Source organism: Fringilla coelebs (genome assembly GCF_963513975.1).
Source record: "Fringilla coelebs genome assembly, chromosome: 6".
In the NCBI taxonomy this organism is placed as follows: Eukaryota; Metazoa; Chordata; class Aves; order Passeriformes; family Fringillidae; genus Fringilla; species Fringilla coelebs.
Genome location: NC_140034.1, coordinates 51,041,371 through 51,061,603, shown reverse-complemented (window position 1 = coordinate 51,061,603; position 20,233 = coordinate 51,041,371). Strand labels below are relative to the sequence as shown.

The 20,233-nt window shown below is 43.8% G+C and overlaps 1 protein-coding gene across 1 annotated transcript in view; it reads left to right on the top strand.

The window, feature by feature from the left end:
• Window positions 1-9,715: 9,715 nt before the first annotated feature.
• Window positions 9,716-20,233, top strand: part of LMO1 (LIM domain only 1) — a 59,560-nt gene continuing 49,042 nt past the window's right edge. Inside the window, exon 1 of the mRNA XM_084207801.1 lies at window positions 9,716-9,893. Within this exon, the coding sequence (XP_084063927.1) occupies window positions 9,872-9,893 (22 nt within the window). The 5' untranslated portion in view covers window positions 9,716-9,871. The remainder of the gene's footprint in view (window positions 9,894-20,233) is intronic.

Below are 20,233 nucleotides of genomic sequence, written 5' to 3'. Positions count from 1 at the left end.
TGTTCCAAACTCCACAGCTATCCTCAGTGCTTCTTTGTACCTCTTGATAAGTAAAGGGTTTCTTAGTTGGAAAGAGTTTAAAAAACTATCAGGGATGGTCGTTGCTGTTGTTTTTTAGCTCTAATTAAATGAAGGCAGGGAAGCACCAGTAAATAAGCAGCTGGAGGAAATAAGGAATTCTCATTGCTTCTGAGGAAACCTTTAAAATTGGGCAAGAGGTTTAGCAGGCTCTTTTACTGCTCTCTGCTTATCCTGAACAGTTATAGGCTGAAACTGGAGTACCAGAGAGAGAAGTGGAAAGTTATCCAAAACTGCTGGCTTGTTTAAAAGTAATATATACATTATTGTTAGTCATTCCATGGCATTAGATCCTGCAGCTACATTTCAGTTAAGTGTTCTTCCATGGGCATGTTCTCTTGTTTCTTTTTTGGCAGTAGTGTTTCTTTCTAACAGTATTTTAGTGCTTAGATGGCAAGCTACATTTTATCCATATAATGTTTAATTTAATAAGGCAAAATGTGATTATTTGGGTTAATTAGAGCATGTAAGAACTCTATGTGTATGCACTTTTGATAGTCACTTTTAAACACGTGCTTGTATATATTGATTTATAAATATTTGAGGTATATTTATGCAAATTTGATATACTAGCAATGCAAGGCATTATAGATCATTTGCAAGAGTGTTGCAGTGTGAATTCACATTTAGGCAGTGAGCAGCGTTCATTAAATGTCCGTGCTTCAGCTGTGTGCTTGCAGGGTGGTATTTTTTCCTCTAAGGCTTAGCTATTAAATCCACTGTAAAATACTGCAGAGTTTGTATCTCAGCCTTTTTAAGTGATCACTTGACTCTGGTGGCTGTTTGGTATGGAAGCCATAGTCAAAATATGTCTATTTAAAACAGATGTAGTCATTAGGAGGCCCTCCAAAGTGTTCTTCTCAGCTTCTTCTAAGTCAAACTTCTTGGTCAAAGCATCTCCTCGGCAGGTTCAGAGAGGGATGATTATCCCTGTTTCCCCACATGTCAAGTGTAACCACACTGCTGCATTGACAAGGGGCTAGTGCCATAAAAAAAGGACTCATTACTCAGTTATCAGACAAGTTTGTTGCCATCCACGCTCCTCATTCTGTCTCACTCATGCTATTTAAATGTGGAGCTAAAAATAAATATTAGTCCTTGCTTATCAACAGGCATGGTAAGGAATTTTACTGCCCCAAATGCTGCCCGGGGTTAACTTTGGATGGCTGTTTGTTGCACCACATTGCAACAGTCTGGACAGAATGCCACAGGGAAGGTCCTTGGGGCCTCTGTGATCCCAGAGAAGCTGAATGCCAGTGCTCAGGGTGAATTTAACCATGGCATGATGAGCAGGAGGAGTGGGCTGTAATAATCTGAGAGAGAGAAAGAGCAGAGCTTGAGCAGGGCCTTGCCAGCAGCAGAAAAGATTGCTTTCCACACTGCCCCAACCATGACCTCAGGATAGGGATTGCTGACTGACCCTGTGCCATGAAGCATTAAAAACGCAGCAAAATGATCCACTGGGCTCTCACTTCTTGACCTCCCTGTGAGCACAGAAGCTTTTCCAGCTCTCACTGAGAGAATGATATCATTTCTGTAGTTATCTTTACAGCTTTCAGACTCTTTCTCACCTGCTTAAAGAGAGCTGTGGCAACCACTACCATTTCTTCCAGTTATTCTCTTGTTTTAGTCCTTGCACTGCTGTCATTTACTGATGGGCCAGAATAATGTGAAATTACCCCTACAACATTTTAGTTGTCTTTTCCTAATTTGTCATTTTGTTCGGATATCCAACACATTCTTTAGGACTAGGGGAGTTGCTGCCATTGTGTACAGAGAGTTGATAGAAAAGAGATAGCATTTCATGGGGAAAGAACTTGGTGGTCTACAAGCACAAAATCTCCTGGTTTCTCTGACCCTGTCACAGAAATCACCCCCTTCTCTAAGTGTCTGGCATGACAAGGGAACAAAGGCAGCAACTGTGGGTTTGGATATAGGTCTGGGTAGAGTTGAGTCATCTTCCCAAAGCACCTCTGCAGGAAAAGTTCTGCATGATGCAAACAAGTGCTGCCAGCTGCTAACAGGTGGTACAGATGTTTTCCTGGTGCTACAGGGCAAGGTCTGGGGAGCATTTCCCATCACCAAGTAAAGCAAATAGTGTCTTGAAGCCAAAGCTACCACTGCAGAAGAGGTTCAGTGGTGATGCAATTTGGGTTGTACCCCTGTACTGACTCCAGAGTTTGTCAGCATCACCCTGCTGCTTGCATGCTGCCCGCATTACAGTTATTCTGTAACTGCTGCTGTAGTGTGGAACATTGTGATCAGCCTCCGGATGCTCCTAAATTAAGGCAGATCATCTTTGCCTCCCAAGAAACCTCCAGAACCCAGCTGCAGCCATAAAGCTGCTATCAAATGCAAGCTGGCTGCCGTTCAGAATTGGGGCCAATATTTTTAACAGCATGAAATTTTGTTGTAGGCCCTCTGGAAGGATTCTGTACATGAAAAGTTGAACTGGAGCAAAATCAAGACTTGAAGTCCCCTGTGTGGGAAAACAGGTGAAAAAAAGGTTAGCTATGTTTGAGAAGGGGGATGCATCTCTCATCTGTATTACAGACAGAGTCTGATGACATTAATTTGGAAGAGGTGTATCTTTCTTTACTGTTGGCTTATGTTCACAAATGCATTCTAATGTCATGACCTCTTTTGTCTGAGCTGGCATCAGCGGAACATACCGACCATACCAATCTCATCAACATAATCAGAAAATAAGTTGATATTTTACATTAGTAATTAAATCCTAAGCTCTACCCGCTTTGTAAGGGCCTGAACTTCTACATGTACTTTCATACTGCCACTGGTGGCTTTTTGTTTGCATTACAGCAGCCTGAGAGCAAACGAAAGGCAAGATCCAAGATAGGAAGGCAAATTGGTTTTGCAAACATGGCAAAGAAAGTGTGTGAAATCAAATGCCAATATTAATGCAAGACATCTGCTCTCTGTTCCAGTTCTGAGCGAAGTAATCCAGTCCTAATTAGACACTGCTGTGTCCTCTACCAGCTAAGGAGAATGGTGCAGCCATTCTTAGTACTGGTATATAAATTTCTTTTTGGATCTGATAGATACATTAGATGCAGGGGAGGCTTTTCATTTTTTGACTGTCAGTTGCTTTGGGTAGCACAAAGAGAGGGGAGGAGAAAGGTTGCAGCAGGAAAAGATCAAAATCTTCCAAAAAGGACTCTGCTCCTAGAATAAAAATTTTTCCTAGAAAACTTTCCCTGCAGACCTCAATCAATACTATTCTCATCTGAGTGCACATATTATTCATTAAGAAATATTGGCAAGATGTGCACTATAGTGTATGCCTTCATTAGAACCTCTACCTGCCTGCTTCTATCAGAACATCTTCCCTAACTTTCATCTTCATTGAACTTGTTTCTGTCTTTGGATTCAGAGAGAAATCTCGTAATTTCACAGCATGGATTTATTTTAAAACAAGCAAACACCAAAATATTCATCTCTCTAGTGTGTGTATGTGGTTTCTCATCTCACACATTAATGAATGAAGAAGATTATCACCATTAGATTCAGACTGAACTGGATGCTGATGAATTCAAGTGCAAAACAGCCCAGTGCAACAAACCCTCCCTAACATGGGAGTAACTGGAGCTCCTCTGTTGTGTGTTCAGCTGCCACACCACATCCTTTGTGTGCACATACAGCTCCTGTGCCAGCAGCCATTTTCCTATGGGCTCAACATTTTTAGATGTTATGTTGTTCAATTGATGTTATGAAGACCTGACAAATGTCACCCATGCCAAATAGAGGCAGAGGGAGCCACAAAACATAGGGGACACTGGCAGTGTCTTAGGGTATTGTTATCACAAAGCAACGTGAGCCTGACATTGCATTTTGTCTTTTCAATTCATGTGTTTCCATCTCCAACTATTCTGTGTCAATTTTGCCTGGTCTCTTTGGTGCAAGGCAGTGAAGAAAGAAGCTATCTTATTGAAAAGGGCTCTGGGATTTTTGGACAATATGTTGTGGTCTAGCTCCATGACTGGGACCCCTGTGTGCTGCTGCAGTATAAAGAAGAGCTGATAGTAAGAGATGATGAAAAGACAGCTCCATGGCTCTGTCTCTGTTCACCCACCCCACATTTGATTAGTCTCTGCTTGACATCAGGCTGGGAGCAATAAGCTCTGATCATAACAGACTATGTGGCAACAAGCCCGAGAGCTCCACGTGTCGCTCCAGAACCAGACACTGTCTCACTGGATTCCTCCAGAAACAACTGAGGCGGGCATAAGGATGCCAGATTTGTCTTTCAGGTCTATCTACTCCTATCTACTCTACCAAGGTGAGGAGTAAAAGGCAGGACTATCTGCAGGAGAACACTGCAACAGCAATGGACTTTGATGTAAAGAAGAATATACAGAAAAGTCAATTACTGATCCAAATGAAAGCGAGGGATGTTATGAAAACACTGTCACTAGAGTTTATTCATAAGTTTGGGGGTATCTTTTTGCTGGGATATGTGTGTTAAGGGTTAAAGAAACTCTGCACAGGCACTGCTGTATGAAGAGGTGGCAGAGTCAGAATCCATGTGTTGGTTTGCTCAGAAAGATTGGGCTAAAGGTGCACTCCTAAACTTTTGCTCAACTCCAGCTTGACACAGATTGAAATCTTACATCACTGTTGAGACCTGATGGACCATACAAATGGAAGAACACATCTCACTTGAGCTGGGAGAGTTTTGAGAGGTGGAAGGAGAAAGGAGGCTTCTATTGGGAAAGCACCTCCTCTATTTAAGCTTTTCCCAGGGAAATCCAGCCTGTCCCAGCTCCATGAGTGGGCCTCCTCTAGCGGTGTTCACTTGGGTTCTTAGACCTCTCTCTGCCTGTGTTGGCGCTGGAGAGACACTGGCAGCTCTGCAGTGTGTCATACCCAACCTCACCCCCAGCAGTTTGTACCCACTCACAAAACCTTCCTGACTCCAGTTTCTCATGTAGAAAGAAACATCATGGATTCCATTGCAGCTGAGCTGTTCTGGACATGAGAGGTGGAGAATCTGCCCCTTAAACTTCTTATGAAACAAGAAACAGTCCAAAAATTCATGTCTTTTAATTTTGTAAAAAAAAGAAAAAAAAAGTTGTTTTAACTTTTGGCTATGGAGAGCAGCAGCACAACTTCTGAATAACTAATTTATCCACTGTAAATTTCTCTAAAAGGTCATTACAGATTATAAAGCCTAATGGCTTAAGGTTCCAGCCTTGTATCACAGTGGCAAAGAATTATTCTCAGGAGGTTTTATTTTTGAAGCTTTCCCATTTTCTTCTATCAAAGGAAATACTGTATTTTTAATACACAGTTTTCTTTATTAAGGGAGAGCCTATATTTATGTAAATATTTAACATTCATTACACATAAAACACTGTAACAGAATTGAGTGATTTATTTTCACAATGCATAGGCAGAGAAGGAGAGCAAGCCAGAGTTTAGAAATAATTGAGGTCTGTAGATCTCAGGTATGTATTTAAGTGGTCTTTTGAACTGCCACCCGTGTTCTGTGTGAACATAACTTTTCAGAGCACTTGTGATTTTCCTCCTTTACAGGGCTGCTGAATTGTGGTATGAGGTCAGGTCCGTGGTCACTCTCTTCTCACACCAGCAAGGTAGGTGCAAGTGATTCTGAAATGGGTAAAAATTGAGATGTTTTGTAGCTAATTTAGTACAGACCTGTGCAAATTGTCTCTGTTATTTGCGTGAATTCAAGAAATAAAACCCATGTGTCAAACTGGCAGATAAAAGTCTCATCTGCTGAGAAATCTGACTTTGAAAACAACTGCTAAATTCTCCTTGTGCGGGGTAGTCTTTGGTATGGCCTGGTGCTGCTTCACTGTGGGATTCTGACTGGCAGGTGTGACTTAATCACCTTCCTTTTTTATTTTGATTTTTTTTTTAATCCTGTCAGCTGAAAGATAAAATAAAAAAACATATTAACCTCCCCGATGAAACTTTATAATTCCCAACACTGAAACATTAACCAAGTCCTTAATTAAGGGAGACTGAAAGTAGAAGAATGCTTTTATGTCATCAGCTGGTTCTTGCTCCAGTCATCTGCCTCATTCAAGCATAGGATAATATGAAACCTCACGGGTCTGCTAAAGGCTAGACTTGAGTATACTGTGGACTTGGCAATTTAATAAGAATGGGGCGTTGTTCTTAAGAAACTTCATTTTCTCTTGCTTGTGCTCAAGGAAAAAGGAAAAAAAGTACAAGCAGCTAGTAAGCAAGAGCCTCAAGTTAGACCCAGAGGTCAGAGCCCAAGCTCTGGCTGCACAAAGGTGTGTTTATTCCTGTGTGCCTCTTCTCTCACGCACTAGGAATAGCAGGAATTAGTATGAGACCAGAAACTTCTCTAGGCAGAGCACAGCTGCTCCCTTTTTTCTGTAGTTTCTGCAGTATTGAGCATGATGGCTTCTCAGAACTGCCTGGCCAGGGAGTGTGTGAGGCACCATACTTGAATGAAAACCAGTGCTCATCAACTGGCACCTCGGCAATGGTGTTGTCTGGTCCTCCTCCAGCAGCGAGCTGTTTTAGTGCTTTGTTCCACAGTATGGAGGGTTGGGGACCTGAGGCTTATTCCCAGACACTGATCCATGTCAAGTTTTCCCAGTAACTCATTATAGGGCCAGTTGCCTACACAAGTGCTTTTAAAAGGAGTAATCTAGCTGTTCTTTTCTAGTGTCAAGGTATAAAAGAATAAATGTGGTAAAATTCTTTATATGAGACTTTTAATCTACAGGGTGAAGGAGGCTCAAAAATTACTGAAACTTTCTCACTCCTCTGAAATAACTCTCTGAGCAGATATAAGGGAAACAAACACAGGACAAAGCTTCACCACACTAGAAAAAGTAATTTACGTAGAGTGGGGACCTTTACACTGGGATTTGTCTCTTCACCTTATTAAAGTTGTAAACCTAAAAATGCCCATGACTCTAACTGCAGGATTGTGCAGCAGACTGTTCAAACTGCAGGATGTGCGTTTGGGAATTACATGTTTTGGTGGTTTTGGCATTATTTTTTTCCCCTTGTGTAACACACTCTCATGTGCCTGCACAAGTGCAAAATTCTTGATTTTTCCCTCCAGGACATTTTCATACCCAGTGACCCCACCTTTGTCGGCTCAAGTGCAAACATCATTTCTGAAGAACGATAACAGACTCCTTTTCCTCAGTTTCTTCCTGTTCTACCCTTGGCATCCCAACAGCGACGTTGAGCTCCAGTGCATGCAGACTGACTTCTGCCCCTCAGTAAGTCTGTGCTTAGATTAAACCACACCATCCCTGTGGCAAGTTCAGAATTAAGGCTCAACAGCTGCATACCAAGATCTTGACATTCTGGCTTTGCACCCAAAAGGCTCCTTAGCCACCGTGAGAAAAGGAATGGGCTCAAGGACCAAAAGCACAATCAGAAATGAGTTGATGCACGAGGTTCTCCAGGGTCAGCATTTTTCAAGTGCTGCTGTGTTCCTTCTAAGGAAGAAAAAAAATTTTAAAAACCACAGATTCATGGAGTCAGAAGGACCAAGTTCCTGTGGGTGCAGTATGTGCCACAGAGTGGAAATTAAAAACCAGAGAATTAAGAGGGTTTGTTGTGCTACAAAGCTTGAAATCATTTTTATCCTTATATGTGTGTACTCATAGAAAAACATGCTGCACTAATGAAAGACAAGTTTATATTCCCAGTCCTATTTATTGTTTGTTGCCAAGCAGTCTAAACTATGGGTTTGTTTGGTTTATTGTAGGGGTGAAGAGGAGGAAGTGCTTGTGGGGTTTTTGACCCCCTTGGCTACAGGTGATGTGTACAAGGTGTGCCTTAAAGAGAGTGGGTAGAGTTGCCAGAGAGGCAAGTTTAATAATGGGTATCTTGACAGGGGTGAATGTGAAGTTGGGGAACTGAGGATGTGACAGGTCCCATGAGATGATATGCAGCACTATCCCCTGTGTAATCTATCAAAAATTGTCTGTCTCCCCTCAAAGGGAACCAGCCTGAAGAAAAGTCCAAAAAAAGGCAACATGGTGGGACCTAAATAAAAGCTAATAGATGAGCTGAGCTAATATTAGTTTCCTGATATATAAAGCCAAATGGATTAATGGATCAGCTCATGCATTGCCTAAGGAAACAAAAAGAAAATCTTCAATACTTCTGTGCACATTGAGGACATGAACAATATGGGTCTTTAGAAAGTAAAAACCTAATTTGGAAGAATCAATTACTACTTCTTTTTTTCTTACCCTTTTTTTTTTTTAATTTAAAGGAAGTTCACAGAGAGGTAAAACTTGGGTAACACGCCAGCCAGAAGTCATGCGTCTCAGACACCACAATGATGGTCGATCTCAGTTTGCATCAGCCTTGCCCGGGCTCTTTTTAGCATTCCAGCTCCAACTAATGGAAATCAAGCCCATTATGGTAAACGTAGGAAGCAAGTACATTAATAGTGGGCACTGACATTAATTCAAATGGTAAACAATTCAGAACTGTTCCCAGTACATCCTAGATTATGTATCATCTTACCTGCTGCTTCAGAGGACTGCGCCTTTCACGGGTTTTTAAAGTACAGAAAACTGTCTGCCACAGAGTTTTCTGCTTTAGTAAACTATTTCCAAATTCTGCTTTGCTCCCTATCAGTCCCATTTACTTTTTTCTTTTTTGTTTTGGATGCGAGCACTTTCACTCCAGAACTGACACAGATTGGCAATGCCAGTCTGTCCCTTACTTTAAAAACAGAGAGGCAGACGGGGCAAGTTTAGCAAAGGCAAGATGTGGGGGAAAATCTAACGCGAAGGTAGAAAGAAAAATCGAGCTTATTTATACAGTAACACGTGTGTTAGAGTAATGCCTCCCTTCCTCGGCTATGCACTCCCCCATCTTCTCTCTCACACACGTATATACACACACACTTTAACTGTGCTTTTGTGTTTTGTCAGAATTAATGAGAAAAGTTCCCTTGCCCTAGGGGTAATTAGTGTCCTTGGAGTTAAATAAGCTAATACTTAGACACCTCTGGCACAGGCAATTATGTTTGTGTATTGAATAATTGATTCAAAGAGGGGGGGAAGGGGCTGCTAATCAGATCTGAGCATAATGAATTGATTTAATTAACAGGGGAATCTGAGGGTCCCTGGGAAATGTGTGCATTTATTCAGCAGCAGGAGAGAGTGCAAAGCACATAAATTGAGAGAGAGAGCGAGCGAGGCAGGCGGCAAGTGCTTTTGCTTTCAGTGATAGGTTCACATCTTTCCTCCCTCCCACCCCCCCCTTCCTTTGAATATAATTTTAGATTTAGAGTGAAATCAAGAGAAAAGCACTTTAGAAGCCTGGAAAGCTCTTGCAGTGGCAACAGCAAAGGGGAGAGAGGTTGTGAGCGATCACACGCGATTACATTAAGACAATTTTTGACAGCGCAGGTTGGGCAAGGACGGAGCAGGGGGAGCAGCCCCCGATATTGGTCCTCCCTTACCTTTTTCCTCTCTCCCCCCCGCTTCCCTTCTTCTTTGATCCCTAAACTGGCACTCGAGCTGCAGCGGCGGGGCCGGGGGCGAGGCAGCTGGTGCAGGAGCCCGGCTCCAGCTCTCCGGCGCCCAGCGCGGCCGTAGTCCGCCGCAGCCCCGCTCCAAACTCGCGTCCCGGGGCAGCGCCGGGGCGACCGCGCCGCTGCCCCCGCCTCGGCAGCGCCCCGGTGCCCGGCCCGGCGCCTCGCCCGCCCCGGAGCCGAGAGCGGCGGCTGGAGGGGGAGCGCCCCAAGGAGCCGGAGCGGCGGCGGCGGCGGCCGCCCTCGGCGCCCGGGACAATGGTGCTGGACAAGGAGGACGGTAGGTGGGATCGGGGCGCGGGGCCCGCCGCTCCCGCCCGGGCGCCCCGGCGGCGGGCGGGGGGGCACGGACGGGGGGACGGAGGGAGGCAGCGGGGTCGGGGGAGCTGCCCCGCGCCGCGGCACGGCGCTGCCGCCCGGCCTGTCCCGCACAGCTCCGCTCACAAAGGGGGGCCGGGGCGCCCGGGACGGCGGCCCCGCTCGGCCGCGGGTCGCTCTCCGCGGTGGCCGGGCCGGGCGGGGCGGGTGTCCCCGGCCGGGGGACACGGCAGCGGCTGGCCGCGGCCCCGCCGCGTCTGCGGCGGGCCGGGGAGGGTCTGACACTGCAGCCCCGACACCGGGCCGCCATCAGCGCCGCTGGCCGCAGCGTGGGTCCCCGCCGGGCCAGCTCCCGAGGCCGCGGGTGCCCGAACGCCGCCCCGCGCTCCCACTGCGGGCAGGGCGGCCCTGCCTGCTTGTGTAAATGGCCACAGAACGTCCCTGTGCCGGGATGGCGGGGGCTTGAACTCGGAAAAGTGGATGCCAGGCTCAAGAGACAAGTGGGAGATGCTCTCCTTCGCTGTTTTCTTTTTTCTTTTCTTTTTTTTTTTTTTTTTCCTCTACCTCTTTTCCTTCCCCTTTCCCCTTGTCTTTTGATCTGGAGTTTCTGCCTCAGAACGGGGAGAGTCTGCCCGCCGCGACAGCGCCGAGTGGGACGGGGCACGAAGAGCGGTCCCGGGCTGGCTGGTGCGAGCGGCCGTGTGGGAGGGGGCCGAAGCGCTGACAGCCACAAGGTTAAATGCTCGCTGCTCCGGAGAGGTGCGTGGGGAGGGAGCTCGCTGCACGCTCGTCACATGCCTCTGGGCCCTCGGAGAATCCCTCTCCCAGCATCTTTTTTTCCTCCAGTTTCTTGAAGCCCTCTGAAGCAAACTGATGTAGTGTTATTAATGGGGTCTGTAGTGCCCCAGTGGAAAGCGCGTGTGTTGAAGAGGGAATGAACTTATCTAACTGGTCAGTGAGAGGTAACAGTAGAAAGACTTTTCTCATTCCTTGCCCCCTGTGCACTTAGGTAAAAAGGTTAAGTAATGACCGAGGAACTAAATACGGGTAATTTCTTACTGGTGTGTGGAACAAGGTTTGTGTTTCTCTCCGACCTCACTTTCAGGGGTAACCTGCGTTGCAAGAGTCCCCTGAATTTTGCTCAGCTGCTGGAGGAAAAGGGAGGAAGGGCTCTTAACGTCTCTATTAATACCCCTTAATAATAATAACCGGGTGATGTCTTCATGCCGGTGACTCTCTGTCAGGGGGTGCCTGCCAGCCCGTGTCTGTTCCCGTGTGATTGACAGGCTGCCAGCAGGATGCTGCCTCCATTGCAGGGGCGAGAGGCACAGGTGAGCTGCGAGGAGAGACCGAGATCTGAAGAGGGTTCCCTAATAGGGGTGTTTGGGCTCTTTCAAGTGTCTCAGACATACTCATTAAACACGAGGAGCTCGAGCCTGCCTGACGGTGCTGTAAGGAAATGAAACTAGAACCCTTGCTTATCCAGACAGTTCTCAACAGCCTCCTTCCAGGAGATTTCATGAGTGGCTGTGTATAAAAGGGAATAATGGTGGTGGATGGGAGAGGTAAAGAGGAAATTAGTGCGGGGTGCACTTAAAAAAAGGAGCAAAGTAGGAAACAAACCCCTGATGAGAGGGAGGTGAAGATCAGAGCAACAAGGTGCAATAATGCCTAGGAATCTCCTGTGCTGTTGATGGAGTAGTTATACTTGAGGAGAAATTATGGTCACTTTTAAAGATGCCCTGGAGAAATAGGGGACGGAAGGTGAGACTCAGAGAAGAAACTCCTTTTATGAAGAGGTCATTTTACCTTTGTAAGTTTCTTTCTGCGTGATTCAAATGGGCTCCACTTGCCCGCTCATCTGTGAATGTTAAAAGGGGATGCTGGACCTGCATAGGTTACAAATGGACTAAAATGGAAGCTTTTGCTAGCTAAACCAATTCCTTTTGAAATCAAGCTTGAATGAGCTTGTTAATAAAAATGGGTCTGTTTTACTCCCATAAATGGCCCTTTTTATTTTCCTTTTATTTTTCTTTTTCCCAGAAGCTGGTCTGATTTTTACCATCTAAAAATCCTAGCATTGTGTCTACTATCCAATTCTCCCCTTGACTTAAGAGGCTTTTCCATGTAGAGTTTTTCTTGGAGGGGTTTTCTTCTTTTGAGGTCTCTGGCAGCAGTGGGGGTATTCATAGTTATTACTGCTTAGAGAAGGCAGGATTTCAGGATTACCCCTCCCAGAAGTCCTGGTGCATCACAAGGAGGACGTTTGCTGCCTTGTAGATATGAGCCCCTTACTTTTGCATCCTTGAAGGCCACTTGGGAAGCTGGGCCAGGGCCACTGGCCTCAGGTGCCGCTGCCCACTTTTCCAGCCTGGGGGCTCAGGGCTGTGTGCCAGCCCCAGCGTGCCCCCAGGATTGCCCCAGCAGTGCGAGAACTGCAGATTTGGGTTTCCAGTCCGGGTTTGTGAGCAAAAAGCTTCCTTGGCAAGCACGCTCTGTGGTGCCGAGAAGTAGTAGAGACTCAATAATACTTTTCTGTGGGGCTTCACAGATATCATTGAGGATGAATGGGCAGGCTGAAAAAATAACAACAATAATAATGTTTCTGACTTGATGTGTTGTGGCATCACGTCAAGTTATGTCAGGGAGGTAACAGCATTTTGTATGTTTGAAGTGACATAATATAACTTGACTGATGCAACATGACTTGATATTAGAAAATACTAGTTCACAGTGGAACTCTGGCAGGTATCTTCCCCAAACAAATGTTAGGAACTGAGAGAAAAGGGATGAGAGGGGTGGGGGAGAGAAAGGTTGAGAGAGAAAAACTTCAAGGCTCTCATTTTAGTCAGTTCCACTGTGTAAATCAGAGCAGAATTTGCTGTGGGCAAGCCAACCTACGCACCGTGCAGCGCATTTATATATTTCAAGATAATGAGAGTTAAGATATTTCTGAAATACGTAAATGTTTTGATCGCAAAGACCAGATTTCTGCTTAAAAAAGTAAACTGACATCAGGTAGCATGATTAATTCCAACAGATTGTGTTAATTGTAGTTGACTTAAATTGCTGTACAAATGTGTTGGGGGTTAGAAAACTTTTTTTTAATTGTTGGTGTGTGAAATGAGTAAGCAGATAAAGTGTTTAAAAAAATCTTTTTGCACTGGGAGTAATCCAGCCTCTATGACATGATGGAGCAGTAAAGGAATAAAATGTACATTGATCCGGTACTGCATATTTTTTCATGAGTGCATTATGTCTGCTAGTTTGCTCTGCTGCAGAAGTCAGCTGTGACAGACAATGGCTAACTTCATTTTTATCAAAGCCTTGCCTTTCTTGTAGTTACCAAATAGTGGAAGTTGAAATGTACCATATATTTTGGAGTAAGTCTGTCCTTTTTGAAGGTGCAGGGTTGAAAAGCACACAGACAGAAAGAGGGAACATTTTTGGAGTTCACCATTTTCTGATGGAGGCCAGTAGTATATTAGAAATGGTAAAGTGCCTCAAATGTAAAAAAGGCTGTGGTTTTGTTAGTTTTTGCATGGATCCTTTTAACTATTAGACTTTAATCTTTGGGATAAAGTCCTCCTTCTTTCTAGCTTGTGACACTTCCTAAAAGAAAGTGATTATTTATGGTGGTTGCACTCTTACGCTGAAATACATATTCAGCAGTTGCAAACTAGTATCACTAGGAAACAGGAGTTGTTGGAAGCAATGGATGAAAACAGCTCAATGTAAACCAATACATTTAACATCAAATATTCTCAAGGACTGTTAGGATTAAGTATTGTGAATGAAGGGGGAAGGAAAAGCCACTTCAGCTGGGGATAAGGAATCTAATTAAAAATCGGTATTAAGGATATATAAGTTGAGCCCGCTATCATGCTCTTTAGAGTACTGTTGTATCAGTTGTAAAGGGGAGGAAGAGGTATCATTAAAGCAGAAATGAAATGTTTTCTCAGATTAAAAGACTGAGATGAGTGAAACGGTGCTGTTGATCTTGGTAGCAAAGTGTCTGATCCCGCAATCCTTGCGAGAGCCAGTGGAGACAACACCGATAACTTGTCTGAAAAAGGAATGAGAGTTGCAGGATGTAGGATAAAAGACGTGGGCCCCCAACTTGTCACTTTATATTTGAGCATTGATGGCATTTCTGATAACGGAGCAAACCTGTTAAGTGTTTGTATCGCTTTTGATTAGGTAAATTCATTTTAATATCGACCTAGTGAAAATGGAGCTGCGTTCTCTGGAGTACACCCTGAAACTAATACCAACGTGTGAAAACAAACCCAAAATGTTTGCGCAGAAAATTAGTATCAAGTTTTAGGTCACCAGAGACGTGTGAAATGTAGCTGGGAGCAGCGGAGCTGGCGTAACTCAGCCGGCATCAGCTGCGGAGAGTTGAGAGCCTCTGACCTGCCGGAGCTGCTGCGTGGCGCCAGACACAATCCCAGCTCGCGGGAAGCAGGGCCGGAGCATCCCCGGAGCATCCCGGCGGCCCGGCCCCGCCGAGCACAAAGCGGCGGCGGCGCAGGTGGCCCCGCGGCCGGCGGCACCTGGGCGGGGGCCGGGCGGGCTGCAGGTGGTGCTGCTGAGCCGGGAAGCCGCGCTCCGCCAGGAAATCCCGGCAGGAGCTCCAGAGGGGGCCCTGGGAAACGCGTGCATTTATTCATCGCAAGTGTGCAAGGCTCACCAATTGAGAGGCAGAGGCAGCGCTAGTCGGGCTTAGGTATTCTAGCCTCTGTGAATGTAATTTCGGATTTAGATTCAGCTTAAATCCAAAGGGAAAACACTTTATAAGGCTGAAAGCTGTGTAGTTGCAACAGCCAGGGTTATGAGCTATCAAAGGCAATTACATTAAAATAGATTATACTGTGTAAATTGAGCCATTTAGAAGGTGAGAACCAAAGAAATAGCTCTGATCCCCCTTCTTTCTAAATTGCAGTTTTAGTTCCTTGCAATTCTGAGGCACAAAAGTAGGTGAGACTGCTTTTGTATCTGCAAAGTGCTTTATTTCTGAGTGTAATTCTAACTGAGTGCAATCTAGGTTAAAAGCTGGACAACTGGGTAATTAGAGCTCACTTGCTGCTAAAGGACGATCAGCTGTACCGTAGCTCATTTGTGTTCCCAGAGACTTGCTCTCCTCTCCCCTGAGCGGAGGCTGCTGGAGAAGAAGCATCTGTGCCCGGACTTTTCTTGATTGCAGAGATGATGGTGCTGGACAAGGAGGACGGTAGGTGGGCTGAGATTGTGTAAGCTTGTGCTCGGTGTCTTCTGTGTGCTGCTAATGTAGAAATAAATAGTTTTGAAACAGATGTGCGCTGTGCATTTCAGAGTGTTCTGCTCTGAGCTTCTGATGTTTTTCTCTTGTGTAGGTAAAAGCGTGCTTGCTCTTTATTTTTTTTTTTAATCTCGTCTCTGACATGATCGGACAGCCAAGAAGGTTTACTCCAGGCTCTGTTTGCTGAAGGACATAGCAGAAACAGCTTGATTTATTTTTTTTTTAATATCTATGTAGATTTTTCTTTCTGCAAGTTACTCTAATATATCCATTTTAGCCTGTTTGTTTAACCAGCTTTTATTGTAAATCTAATTTTGAGATTTTTCTTTCCCTTTCATTTGCATGCCATTTAGGTCTCTTTAATGTGCGCCTTTAATATCTATTTCTCACAGCTTTTCTTCATAGCTATAAACATAATGACAATAAGCTAATAAGCCTCTGTGGAAAAAAAAAAAAGCATTGGTTTATTCTAAGAATTTACTCTTTCCTTTTAATAGCAGAAGTGGAGGTTCATTTGGGATGTAATTTCATGAATGAAGCTGAAGGAAAGCTTGACTGATGTTAGGACTTCACATATGCTTATTTTTTTAAGCTGACTAGTCCTTATCAAGGATGCTTAAGGGGAGCAAATTGATGTGAGGAACATCAGTGTTAGTTAGCAGCCTGAATGACCTGATGCTATCTCTTGCACGTGTTCTGCCAGGGTGTGCAACTTAACTGCTCCGTCATCAGTAGTTTCTGGGTTGAAGGTGGTAAGTTCAATCACAACTTTTTTATGAGGTGGGTTTGTTTGGTTGGTTTTTTTTTTGCTGATGCTGTTTTGTGGCTTAGGTCTTCCCTCATAGCTCATACACTGAAAGCAAGGATTAAAACTGAGGCAGAGCAGAAAGCTTCTGCAGCCATCCACATGGACTTCCATCCATGGCGCTGCCTCTTGCCAAGGACCTCCGCCTTGCTGGCACTTTGTGCATGGAAAGTGGGAACTGCATCTCAACTTTTAACAGGCATTTCTACCTGTTATCTCCTTATTTCACTCCACCTGTATAAATGGATGAAATGGGCCATGTAATGGACTTCCCTGATCTTTTAAAATTTATTTCGGGAACCTCTTTAAAAGTGTTTAAAAAAGTAAAGGTCATAGGCTGTTGCCATTCGAAAATAACAGAAATTACTGAATATTTGTAAAACTGTAGACAGGAAATAGCTTTTCACAGGGAGCAGAAGAGCTTGGAGAAATTGGAAGTTGGGCATTTTGGCAGTCGCATTGATTTTACTTGAATATATATATTGCTTTTTAAAATATTTATGAGAAAAATAACTTGTAATTCAAAGTCACTTACTTTCCTGTGTCAGAGTCATGCTAACTGTGTTTTGTGCCTAGTATACTAAAAGCTGCTCAATGCTATTAAGTTGAAATTATATTATTTTTATTCCACAACCCATATCTGTCTTCTAGTATTTTACAACTGAATTGGCACTGCATTGCAGAATAATTAGAAAGGCTTGATTATTGAAAGACCAGAAGTCTTCTAAAGTTTCTCGTCCCTCTCTCCTTTCCTTCCCTCCCAAAAAAGGGAGTATTTTAGACCTAGCATTTTGAGGTCTTACCTCATCGTAAGTTTGATTTCTAAAATTCTCCCTCTGGCATGTTCATGCATGTAGAATTTGAATCCAGTTTCTGGGGTGGCATGTGAGGTTTTGTTTCGTGAAGCATTTGGGACTATGAAAAAAAAATGTGAGCTTTTCACAAAGACTTGCCACCTTTAAAATATGAGACCAAGCCGAAATGCGTCATTATCAGTGCTCCCTTGTATGCAGATTCAATCAGATTTGGACTAAGAGTTGACCAATGTAAGATCAAAGTCCCTGTATTGGTTGTCATGCCCTTCTGAATTTATTCCATGCTAATTAAGTTGGCATCTCAAAACTGTGAAATAATCTTATTCGTGGGGAGAAAAAAGCCTAAATCATGGGCTTTATTTCTGTTAAGATATTGTAAGTTCCTTTGTTAACACAGTAGAACTTGAAAAAAAATGAGTAGACGTGGAGCATCTGTTACACATCTTCTAGATCAGCTTTGCAGTTGACTGGCCTGTGGATAAAAGACACGCTAAGTGCTTGAGTATTGCTTATGCTGGGAAAACAAATGAAGCTAACAGGGTTTCAAAGGCTTTGAAGCAGTGTCACTCTCAGAGGTGTTCAGTTGTTTTCTTTGGCAATATAAGTTGAAGCAAGCTAGTTTACTTTATTAGAGGCATAAGGCTACTCTTGTAACCTTCCTCTGACTATGATGAATTTGGCTGACTGACCTTGTTTCTTGCTGGACCACACGTGTTGTGCTGGGTTTGAGTTTTTTGGTGGGTTTTTTTTTTTCCCTCCTTAGGATTCATCTCTTTTAAAGGGCGGCAGCATTTTCTGTATTTTGTTAAATCTCCCTATTCAATTTGTGCCTCCCTACAGAACTATGTTCTGCTATGATGGAGCAATGCAAATCAAGTAGAATAGCCCAAATTAATTCTTCACATTGGCGGCAGTATGATTGCCTGCATGGAATCAATAATGCATCATAGAGGGATCAAATTTTGGAGTATAATGTGTGAATAATGCTTGACACAAAACAAAAATTCAGTCATCATAATAGCAATTAGGAAAAAGCTGCAGCTTATCCCAGCTGTAATCTCTGCTAACAATGAAGCACAGCCTGGTAATCAGCATGTATGGTATGAAATGCACTAATAGAAATCACGGCTCTTTGTTATGTGTGTGGGGGGTGAAAGTTTCCTTTTCAGCTAACTTGTGCTGTGTTAACCAGACATGGCATCCTTCAACCAAATTGTGGAGTGTGTGTGCACTTGTAAAAACACTGATCAGCTGTGTGTTCATCCCGATGTTTGCATAGACAGGAGCCCCCCAAATCATGGGTCCTTTGTGTTTTTGAGCAGAACTCTGATTAAACAGATCAGAAGAGTAGGCTGAGTAAAATATCAGAGGACTCCATTAAACATGTACCTAGGTTTTATATAGAAAGAAAATTTCAGTTTCTTTAAAAATTAAAAGAAAAACGTGGATACTCAGTGGTTGTGTGCATTGGGGTTGGAGAATGGGTCTAAGGTTGATGGGAGGTATTTGGTGAAATGAATATTAGGTAATTGGAAACTGGATTAGTGGCAGCAGTTGGGTTCCCTGTTGTGTGAAAGCCCATCTTGCCCCACACAGAAGGTAAAAACCACAGCATTTGGAATTGGAAAAGCAGGGAAATGGATTGTATAATGTCAGTGACAGCAGCGCCCTGGCCAGGACAGCAGGGCTGTGGGCTGGCTTCACAAGGGACTGTGCCAGCTGCCATACGGAGGTACCTTTGGATAGGTAGATGGATATGGAGAGGCACCTATCTCCAGCAATACAGGGACAGGCAGTCCTGTTCTGCGGATAAAAATCATGTTACACACAAATTGTGCCGTGTAGCTGTTCTGTGTGCTGCTGGTGTCTTTCGCTTTCCTTTGAGCGTACCTTTCTCAGGTGTGCCCGTTGAGGAGTCGTGCAGAAAGAGAAAGGGAGATGGCATGGTGGCTTTTCCTCACGAGACATGGAATTTAACTTTTCAGTTGCCTAATGTTCCTGAAGCTCTCTCTCTTTTTCCTTTTTATCTCCTGTGCCACTCTACCTCGGACCTTCTCCATGGTCCATCCATGTCTAGCTTACCATGTATGAAGAATCCCTACACATCTTCCCAAACATCATCTTATTCAGAAGCTGACCTATAAAGGTTACCGGAGACCTTATTTTTGCCTCTTTAGCTGAATTACCTGTTGGTTTTTTGAGGGCTTGATCTTCATACATATGGTTTTGGTGTGATTTTACAGGTTTGGACTGGCTTTAGTTCATGACACAGTGTCCTTTTGTGACTCAGAATTACAGCAATGGATTAAAATATTCATGAAGAGGAGATAAAAAGTTGTCAAAGAAGTATTCTAAATAAAATTGCAGCACATTTGACAGCAGAACATGAGACTTGGTTTGGCCATAAAGGACTAAAGAACCATTTAAACTGTTTCTCCAAAGCTGGCCAAGTGTGGAGGTAGAGGTAGTTCTTCCTGGAGATGCCCTCTGCCCCTGAAATGGCAAATATAGAAGCATGGCAGAAACATGGGGTGGTAAAGTAATGGCCTAAACCTATTCAAGAAATGGAGGCTACTGTAGTTGGAGCACTGATAACCTAGGTATCCATTTAAAGAAATCTCATCCTATGGGAAGCAGTAAAAGGAGGTAGCAGGCCTAATAGGCGCAAACTGCTTTGTATAGGAGTATGGCAGGCAATCAAATAGTTCCTAGTGTTTGTTCAGACTAGATGGCTGAAGGATCTGGGTAGGATGTCATCATACTTCATCCCCCGATGCTGTTGACATGTGATAATTGCCTGGTTGACATAACAAGCGTTGAAACACTGTAAGGACATTTTTCAACTTGGGTAATAGGGCAAAGGAAGCAGCTTGTTCTTGGAAATCAGTTTGCTCTAATTTTGGTTTAATGCAGTCGAAAGTGTACTTGATACCCTGGCAGCAGAACATAATTCGTCTTCTTTGGAGTTAGTGTTAAATTTTATTATCTTTAATAAATACAATGTGAACATGTCAGCCTGTTTGTCATAGCCATTCCAAAAATGCTCTCTTATGGTAGAATCTTCGGAAAAATTCCTTTTAAGAGCAGTGCATTATTAATAAAGTAATCCATTAGGTCTGGTGATAAAGGGTCACAGCAGAGTCTGAAATACGTTTCTTAAATGGTTAAGAAATTTATCATGGTTGGAGGATTAATTGATTTCATTTGGAAGCTTTCTTAAGGTTTTCAGGCGTTGTGTTTAGAGATGGTTTTATTCTCTTTGGAAATATGCTTGCTGCTCAAAGTTTTGCTTCGCTGTCATTAGCATGAACATTTCTGCTAAAGGCAAACTGTTCTTTTAGCATTATGACTGATTGCATCTGCGAGGAGTCCTACTTAGGTAAAGAATATGAAAGTTTATG